Consider the following 9,303-nt stretch of genomic DNA (forward strand, 5'->3'; position numbering starts at 1 on the left):
TGACATCACATGATTATTTGGAAGTGATATCCATGCTAGGTGACGGGCATGTGGGTGTGCACCGCGAGGGATTGAGACTTGGTCCGTCCCGTGAGGCTGTGAGGCCTAATGGCTATTATCTGTGGTTATGTGTTTATTTGTTGTAGAACTTATTTGCCTTCATGTTAGAGATCATGCTTAGGCTTTATTCATGCTCACATTATTTGCACTCAGTCTTAGATATTATTGTACATGTTTACCTCAATCCCTATTATTTTGCTGATATGCTGTGATACTTGACGTAGGTTGTGTTTCCCTTATTTATTGATGATGGTGAGGCTAGAGAGGTATATGACTGAGTGAGGCCGAGGGCCTGTTGTGAGGTATTTTATTGAGGCACGTGAGTTGTCCGTGTGGATCCAGGTATTGATACCATAGCACGTGAGTTGTCCGCATAGCACGTGAGTTGACCGTGCGGATCCAAGGATTGATATTATGGCATGTGAGTTGTCTGTGCTTAGCTCTTGGGCTTTGGGAGCCCCTCCGAAATCTGTACACACCCCTAGTGAGCGCAAGTACCTATTGAGTGTTGAGTGTTAAGTGTTAAGTGCTGAGTGCGAGTGCCGAGAGCCGAGTGCTGAGTGATGGAGTGACATTGCTGTGAGGATTCATTGCTTTTGTTGTTGCTGCATTTTACCCGTTAATTTCTTTGTAGCATTTATTGAGTTGATGGAATTTACCTATTTATTTCTGTTTATTTTAAATTGTGATAAAGAAATAATTGAATTGTTCTACTTAGCTCGTCACTACTACTTAGTTCCTTAGTTATTTCTGTTACTACTGAGTCGGTTGTACTCATACTACACCCTGCACTTTATGTGTAGATCCAGGTGAGTTAGAGCGCGGCGATCGTTGAGTTCAGGCCGGCTGTCGTTGGAGACTGCAAGGTAGCTGCTAGCGTCCGCAGGACCTTGTTACTCCTTTTATCATTTCTTCTTTTGGACTGTATTGACAGTTAGACAGTTTTATTTCTTAATTCATAGATTTAGACACTCATGACTTAGTGACACCCCGATGTTTGAGGCTCGTTTCCGTATTTTCTATAATTATATTTAGAGTGGATTTAGTTTATGAAAAATTCAAATGTTGGAAATATTTTATTAAATTCTTTTAATCGATTTAGTAGTAATATTTTGAAAATAGACTTTCCTTGTAACACGATATGCGCCATCACGATAATGATTAGATTTTGGGTCGTGACAGAAAAAAAATAGGAGGTCACTTGACCAATTCAAATGTCGAGAAGGTCTTTTTGACAATTCCTCTCGAGAAACCATGGATTCACATGCCTCATATACTTACCCATAAATCCGCCCTGCCTCCTTTATCCAAATTTAGGATCGGCAACGTAGCAAACTCACACATATGGAATTAACCCCAACAATACAATCAGTTTTTTTAAATATTGGAAATAATGCCTTCTAATAAAAATACTTTACTAACTAACATGAATAGAATATTAAGCAAAGTGAGTAAGTATTTTGTCAATAAGAATCAGTGTGAGCCTACTCATTCTAACCTTGACAAGTAGGTTTATTGACACCTAGACCGTAGCATGGTGCTTGGTGAATTACTCGGAGATACTCCAGAATTAACATTATTCTTTAAATTTTCTCTAATGTTGGGACTTGGATGTGCATTGGACGCGCTTGAAGGGTGAAGGTGGGAGTAGAAATTACCAAAATGGTATACACTGCAAGTCTCTCCCTATTCCCCATGTAACCTTCTATTTCCCAGTCTTCCACTCCCACTCCCTCTCTCTCTCTCTTCTATTGGAAATCACACCTAATTGGTTCTCTTCTCCTCCAATCATCACACACACACTCGATGATCCCCAAAACCTCTCTCTATTCGCTGCTACCTTTTTACTCCCCTCAGATACATAGTGGAGTATAATATAATAGTAATGGTCTATCAAAACCTTTAAACCTTAGCTTTCTTTCTCATCAGCTTTTATCCTTTAGGGTTATTTTCCAAAATGAGTATGCCATGGAATGGTTCTTATACCGAGTCAACTCGCTCCAGTCGTTCTACTCGACCCACTTACCTCCCTCCTCACCTGCGGAACCCATCGCTTCCACCTTCTAATGTTGAACAACTGAATATAAATGCATATGATGATGTTCCAGTAGAGGTTACTGGGGCTGATATTCCGGAGCCACTCTCGTCCTTTTCGGAAATTGGTGACTTGTATGATAACATAAGGAGGTGCAACTATGTGAAGCCAACGCCGATTCAGCGATACGCAATACCAGTCGGAATGGCGGGGAGAGACATGATGGCTTGTGCTCAGACGGGTTCAGGGAAAACGGCCGCGTTTTGCCTTCCCATTATCAGTGGGATTTTGAAGGACAAAAGAACTACTAGTACTAGTACAAGGGGAAGGGGGGGTTGCGCTTTTCCTCTTGCTCTCATACTCTCTCCTACTAGAGAGTTGTCTTGTCAGGTTCCCTCCCTCTTTCATAATCATATACTGGTTCTCTTTTTCCTTTATACAAGGGGAAGTGTGACTTTTATGGCTACTTTTAACCTATTAACTCTTACTATGGGTGTTTTGTGTAGATACATGAAGAGGCGAAGAAGTTCTCTTACTTGACAGGATTGAAGGTTGTGGTTGTATATGGAGGAGCACCCATAATTCCTCAGGTTTTTTTTATTTTTTGCTTTGCCTTACTGTTTATTGTTTTTTCCGTTTCCCCCTTTTTTGGTGTAATTTGCGTCTTCTTCAGTTGTTGCTATAGTCGAGATCATAGAAAATGATATGGTGGAGAAAATGTTTGTACCCTAATGCATAGCTAAAAACCTGTTGCAACGCTGTATTTTGATGGTCAAGATCTCCATCAGTTGTGTTAGAAGGATTATAAAAGGCTGTGTACGTCTGGTGGCAGGCATGAGTCGCTGAATGCATCCTCCTACATGCCTTTGGCTGAGTTATTGCTCTTTATGAGCCCCTTGTCTCATTTCGTATAACACTATTGATTTCATCATGAGTTGAACAATCTTTTCTTTCACTACAACTATTTCATACATTTTTTAAATATTTGTAATCATAAAAAAGGTGTAGTTGATAGTTTCTAATTATGTTGAGAAAATAAATCAACTAATGTTGGAATTGAGATGGAGGTTTGACCCTTATCATTCATTCTTTTTGAGATGGATGGAGTAATATTTTCTCTTGTTCCTCTTATCTTCATCTTACTGCTAGCAGAGTGTATCTTATTTAATTTCTATGCAAATTAATTTGATTATGTCACCCTGTATTTTCTAGACGCCTTCATGTTTAATCACCATCCTTAAAAAATAATAGGATATTTTGTTGCATCTTTGGCTTTTAGTATGGACCAGTTTTACAATGATATGCTCAATGAATCTCAGGCCTTAATTCTTTCACCATTTCCTGCAAACTTTGCTTCAACTGTCTATGCTTTATTTCCTGGATGCATTCTTTCTTGCTTTGTATCCTTCATTACTTAACAAAAGAAGGTTTAGCATATTTCATTCTTTATCATTTAGGCTAAAGCATGCATGATCAGTTTAAAGTCCTATGTTCTTTGCATCTCAGTCCTTGATTCTAATAACTTTGCTTCTGCAGTTAGGCAATCTGGAAAAGGGTGTTGACATTTTAGTTGCCACACCTGGGCGCTTGGTGGACATGATAGAGAAATCAAGAGTTTCCTTACAAGCAGTGAAATATTTGGCCTTAGATGAAGCTGATCGGATGCTTGACATGGGCTTTGAGCCCCAAGTTCGTAAGATTGTTCAGAAAATGAAGATGCCCCCACCTGGTAGAAGGCAGACAATGCTTTTTAGTGCAACATTTCCAACTGAGATACAGGCTAGCTCATTGCCTAATTAAACTGGTGTTACATATTTACTGAGTGGTGCCTGCATGTGTTGTTTTTTCCCCAGACAAATCTATTTAGTTTCTTTTAGATATTTGTTACATCACTGTCATAAATGAGCCAATCATCAAATATTATGATATGATGGTTTTGTTGGCAAAGTTATGCGATGATCTTGAATGGTTTGAGTTTGTTACTCTTCTTTACAAGCTAAAGCGCTTGGCTCAGGTAATAACTAATATATGACTGTTGCACCTTTCAATTTACTGATACAGAGGCTTGCATCGGATTTTCTTTCAAACTACATCTTCTTGGCGGCTGGAAAAGTTGGGTCCAGCACTGATCTAATAGTTCAAAAAGTTGAGTTTGTTCCTGATACGGACAAGAAGGATCATTTACTGAATCTTCTTCATGCTCAACATTCAAATCAAATGGATGCAAAGGTGAGAAGTCTTTAGGGTATTGATTGTATTAAGATTAAGTTGCTTCTGAACATGAACATAAGCAAAATGATCAAATCTCTATATCATTGTTGCAGCTGGCTTTGACTCTAATATTTGTGGAGACCAAAAGAGGAGCAGATACATTAGAACGTTGGTTGGTCAGGAGTGGTATCCCGTCTATTGCCATTCATGGTGATAAAATGCAGTTTGTTAGTCTCTCTTCCTTCTCTCCGCTTTCAACAAATGCTTGCTCATGCACTTCAATAGTTTGAGTCTGCTCAAGCCCGTGCTCATTCTGCCTACTGCATGCATTTTAAAAATTTAAGTCTTGTTATGCCCCTACTCATTTTATCTATTGCTGATTTACTCCAACTTTTTAGTAACTCTGTTTGCTAATTGACTACTACTTATGGTGTCAATGTTGATAAACCTGGATGGTTCATACTTTTGCTGCATTATGTTGTCATAATTTAAGATTCTATTCTCAGATGTAGGAAGATGTATTTGTATGCGTGTTCATCTGTGATATCTAAACATGTTACACTGCAGTATGATGATTCGGGTTCATGTAAAGTTGGTTAAGCTGATCTAAATATATAATTTCATGTTTTCTTTTTTCACTTTAAGAAAAAAATGGGGATTGTGAATAAAAGATATGCTAATAGGCAAATTTCTACTTAATTATACAATCTTGGTTTTGTTACTTGGTAACTCTTGCGTTAAACTGATTACGTCTGTTAATGGTATGCAAAAATTTAATGCTCTTCTCACATGATATTGAAGGAGAGAGAACGAGCGCTAAAATCATTTAAAAGTGGACAAACTCCTGTTTTAGTTGCAACTGATGTAGCTGCTCGCGGTCTGGATGTTCCAAATGTTGCTCATGTCATAAATTTTGACTTGCCAAGGAACATAGATGACTATGTACACAGAATTGGACGAACAGGTCGTGCTGGTAAATCTGGATTGGCAACTGCATTTTTCAATGACAAGAATGTACCTTTGGCAAAGGATCTTGTTGAATTGATGCAGGGGGCAAATCAAGAAATTCCTAATTGGCTGAGTGAATATGCTGAAACATGTTACAGCAGTGATGGTGCTAGAACGAGTCGCTATGTTGGAAGTAAGTTCGGGGGCTATGATTACAGGAGTGTTTCCTTCCATAGTGGTAGTGGAAACTACTCTAGCCAGTTTGCTGATACAGAAGATGCTACTCATTATGCTGTGTCCGCTAGCGCTTTCACCTACGGTGCTCCTTTTGCAGCGGGTTGTTATGGTCCTTCTGAAATGGACTCCTTTCCTGCTGCTTCATACCGTTACAGTTTTGATTATGCACCTGTTACTGCTAGTGGCTGGGATTGAAAATTCAGGTTGTATAGCCCCGCAAAAATTGTGACAGTTGTGGTAGTAAGCTTTTGCTAGTTGACTACTAATTAAAACTTTTGCTAGTTGACTACTAATTGAAGGACAGTGTAGATGTTCATGTTGACTTCAGATTCATAGAGGCAGAATGGAGATACATATACTGTATCGAATTGATTTGTCTGACTTATATTTTTGGGATCATCTAATGCTTTTGGCTACATAGATATATTTAGGTCATTTGCTGGATGAATTTAATGTGGAAATGTTATGTATTTCAAACGATATTCCTGTTATGGCCATAATTTCTTAGCTGCTTGTAAAGCTGTGATGCAATGATTATGGTGATTGGTGGGTGTATATATATATATATATAGTAGCTCCTGATATGTGCTAGTACTTTTAATGGAAAATTGAAAGAAAGTCCAAGAAGTCCTTCAAATTTATTTGCAGTAAAATTAAACAAAAAGAGTGACTTTTTTCTCAAGGAACCTCTTCATTTTGCAGAAATTTTGCTTAAAAAGTTGCAAGATTATTATGCTCTAATCCAGGCATGTTTTTCTGGTAGCAAGAAGTTGTTGCAGGGACCTTAGCAATGAGTGGACAATATCTCCAAACAAGCATAAGTTGGTCATTTTTTAAAACTGAGAAACAATAGTTCAATGGCAAATTGTAGAACATGAGAATTGATCTGCTTTGATTTATCATGAATACCTGAGATATTGCAGATTTCCACCTCCATAGAGATACCAAAAATGTCTAGGAAACATTCAAGAATTAAATTATGAATCAAAATGTTCTCCCACTTGCATATAAGAGGCAGATGGGGCGAAAAAAAATCCAGTCCCAACCTTTTGATCAACCTAAAAATGGACATTTAGCATGACGGGCAAGGTGCCACAACTTGCTAGACCATCACAACAACTCGTACAAGCCACGTCAAGTTTCAAATGTGGCTTCTATTTTTAATGCTTAATGCCTGAGTTTAGTGTTTATCTTCATGAAAAATTCAGACTTTTATTATTTACACTTAGACGAGGATGTTCAGGTGCTCAAGGTACGAGGGGAACTATCTTTTGCCCTATTTTGGAAGGGGAGTGTGTCATGGGTACATTTGGAAATAAACCATCACATAATCCCGCTTTTGCACCCTTCTACCATTTGTAATAGTACCTAAGCCCCAATAAGGAATAACATAATCGGAAACTTTACCAATTGCCTGCAACCTCAAGTAATAATGGAACTTGAGCCACAGCTACAAGTCTTGGTTCATAATTTTACACTTCACAGATATTATTCTTTGAAATTCGTTAGGACAAAAAAAAATTCAAGACCTCGGAATAATGCAAAATTGCTAGTACATAACAACAAGAATGTCCAACAGTCACTAAGCAACAAACCAAAAAGAATTTGCTACCATCTTAGGTATATGTGTTGATTCTTCAATCAATCCATATAAATCACACATATCGAAGCTGCTATATAAGTTTGCAGTATAAAATTTAACTTCAGACAACTGATTTAATGGTAAAAAATGCATCAAAACCAGGAACACATAACCGGTCAAGCCCCTACTCTTTTTAACACTTGACCTCCTTGAGTCCATGTGCGAGGTACAAAAAGGTAGGATCAGTGGCGCCATCCTTGTAGTAGGCAAACACCATTCCAGTATCATCAGCCATGCTCTCACCAACAAAGAATTGAAGGTCACTGAGCTTTGACAAAAGGTACTTGGTTGCTCCTTGAATGTTGTTCTTAAAAACTTCTTCCTGCTCTGCGCCTAACTTGGGTGTTAGGTTCTTGATATATTTCTTCATGTAGGCAACAAACTGCTTCTTGTCAAAAGAAGGTTGCTCCTGAAGCCTGAAAGTGTCAACAATATCGACAACCTTGATGGCTTGATCGTCAACACCTTCGTCTTCATCTGCACCTTCAGCAGATGGATTCGCCCCGATGTTCACATCAACAGCTCCCTGAACAACCCACTGAAATGCAAAAAAAAAAAAAAAAAAAAAAAAGACATCACAACATTTCTTATACAATAGACAGTTTGTAAAAATATATACATGTTAAGAGGCAATGCGTGGTGGCAAATGAAGTTAAAGAATCCTACCTTCCCTTGCACTTCCCAAAGCACTCCATTCTCAAGTTCAGTGTAGGAAAATGAATCCGAAAGGAGCTCATCACCTGCAATATTGGAGCATTTATTTAGCAACACTACATCCCACAATAAACAGGGAACACCAGAAAGAAGGACTCAAAGAACAACAGTTGAGATCTTCAATAAATCCAAAAATTATCAAAGTAACTGTTCATAGTGAAGGGAACAGGGAAGAAATAGATGCAGATCCAAAGGAAAAACTGTCTCAAGCACTAAAAAATAAAATAAACTACTGTGACTGGTTGAGGTCATAAAGAAATATCAGATTCATCTACAAAGGAGTACTACAATTCTACACGACATCAGAGGCCCAAGCGATCCGACTTTGAAGGCCATATATGATGATTAATTACTGTATCAGACCGAATTCACGGGGGAAGTGGGTGCCTTAAATTAAAACATAAATTACAATAGTTCTAAATGATACTCCCTCCCGTCCAATTATAAAATGACAGTTTTTTAAAAAGTTTTGGTGTTATATCTAATTTATATATAATACATTATAATAGTATAGAAAAACTAATGTAATAATGATTGAGGAAACTAATACGGCAGAGGTCATCATCACATCAACAATATCAAAGTTCCAAAATTGAATAGTTTAACGAATTAAAATTATTAGGTTAAACCTTAACACGTCGAGATAAATACAAAAATTGGATCGGGAGTATGACATTCCTAACATAATACAAAAACAGATCCTCTTCCAAGCCGCATAAAAAACATGGTTGCCGAAAAATACCGAGCTAATCCAACTTGTCAGAAAAGAAGATCCATACAAGAACAGAACTTTTCACCAATAACTACTTATAAGGAATCCAGCACATAGCAACAACCATCCAAAACAACTAAAGAATCATCAAACAAGCAAGGATTTAAACAGCCCATGCTAAAAACAACGAGCAATTTACATCCCAAATATAAAAAAGAAAAAAAGGAAGGATAGAAAAGTACCGGAGAGAAGATCCTGATAAACCAACATTATCGTAGAGAATTTTTCTCTGTTTCTCCCTCTGAAGAACTTGCTTAACAAAAACGCACAAGAGAAGGAGAAAACAGAGAGGCCAAAGAGGGTTTTCGAAATGGCTGCGTCGTGAATTTTTATAGTGGAGCGCCTTTACGGGGTTAGGGTAAACCAAGTTGGCTAACGAAATGACAATTATAGTCCTCTCGGGATTGGAGAATTGCGTTGTCACCCTTTTGTTGGCCCCACCAACTTGTGGTTTTGTTTAGGATACGTGCACGTTAATAATGACACATGATAATTTAAATATTTATTTATATTAGTATTTATAAATGTGCGTTACACGTTAATAATGGTACGTGATGGTTTAACCATTTATATTATCTGAAAGCCGAAAAATATTATTACATTAATATGACATGTGAATTTAAAATAAAAGGACATCATCAGAACTTACACAACTGATCAACTTAGTCATGTTAGTTGTATAAT

At 37.6% G+C, this 9,303-nt stretch overlaps 2 protein-coding genes across 2 annotated transcripts; one reads left to right on the top strand and one right to left on the bottom strand.

Moving 5' to 3' along the window:
• Window positions 1–1,801: 1,801 nt before the first annotated feature.
• LOC104095073 (DEAD-box ATP-dependent RNA helicase 52B-like) lies at window positions 1,802–5,971 on the top strand. Its single transcript, XM_009601122.4, has 6 exons — window positions 1,802–2,485; window positions 2,602–2,685; window positions 3,632–3,874; window positions 4,157–4,324; window positions 4,420–4,533; window positions 5,108–5,971. The coding sequence occupies exons 1-6, from the start codon at window positions 2,018–2,020 to the stop codon at window positions 5,684–5,686; spliced, it is 1,656 nt and encodes a 551-aa protein (XP_009599417.1). The 5' UTR covers window positions 1,802–2,017; the 3' UTR covers window positions 5,687–5,971.
• A 1,056-nt stretch (window positions 5,972–7,027) lies between these two features.
• On the bottom strand, window positions 7,028–8,960 carry LOC104095072 (translationally-controlled tumor protein homolog). Its single transcript, XM_009601120.4, has 3 exons — window positions 8,802–8,960; window positions 7,800–7,873; window positions 7,028–7,671 (listed from the first exon to the last, which is right to left on the bottom strand). Exons 1-3 carry the CDS (start codon window positions 8,827–8,829, stop codon window positions 7,267–7,269), a joined length of 507 nt encoding a protein of 168 aa, XP_009599415.1. The 5' UTR covers window positions 8,830–8,960; the 3' UTR covers window positions 7,028–7,266.
• Window positions 8,961–9,303: the final 343 nt, after the last annotated feature.

This window comes from Nicotiana tomentosiformis, chromosome 10 (assembly GCF_000390325.3).
Source record: "Nicotiana tomentosiformis chromosome 10, ASM39032v3, whole genome shotgun sequence".
Taxonomy (NCBI): Eukaryota; Viridiplantae; Streptophyta; class Magnoliopsida; order Solanales; family Solanaceae; genus Nicotiana; species Nicotiana tomentosiformis.

Coding starts and splice junctions, on each gene's coding strand:
- LOC104095073 (XM_009601122.4), top strand. CDS start 2,018: ATGAGTATGCCATGGAATGGTTCTTATACCGAGTCAACTCGCTCCAGT. Junction 3,875..4,156: donor CATTTCCAACTGAGATACAG/GCTAGCTCATTG, acceptor TTACTGATACAG/AGGCTTGCATCGGATTTTCT. Junction 4,534..5,107: donor ATGGTGATAAAATGCAGTTT/GTTAGTCTCTCT, acceptor ATGATATTGAAG/GAGAGAGAACGAGCGCTAAA.
- LOC104095072 (XM_009601120.4), bottom strand. CDS start 8,829: ATGTTGGTTTATCAGGATCTTCTCTCCG. Junction 7,874..8,801: donor TTATCAGGATCTTCTCTCCG/GTACTTTTCTAT, acceptor CCAATATTGCAG/GTGATGAGCTCCTTTCGGAT. Junction 7,672..7,799: donor TTTGGGAAGTGCAAGGGAAG/GTAGGATTCTTT, acceptor TTTGCATTTCAG/TGGGTTGTTCAGGGAGCTGT.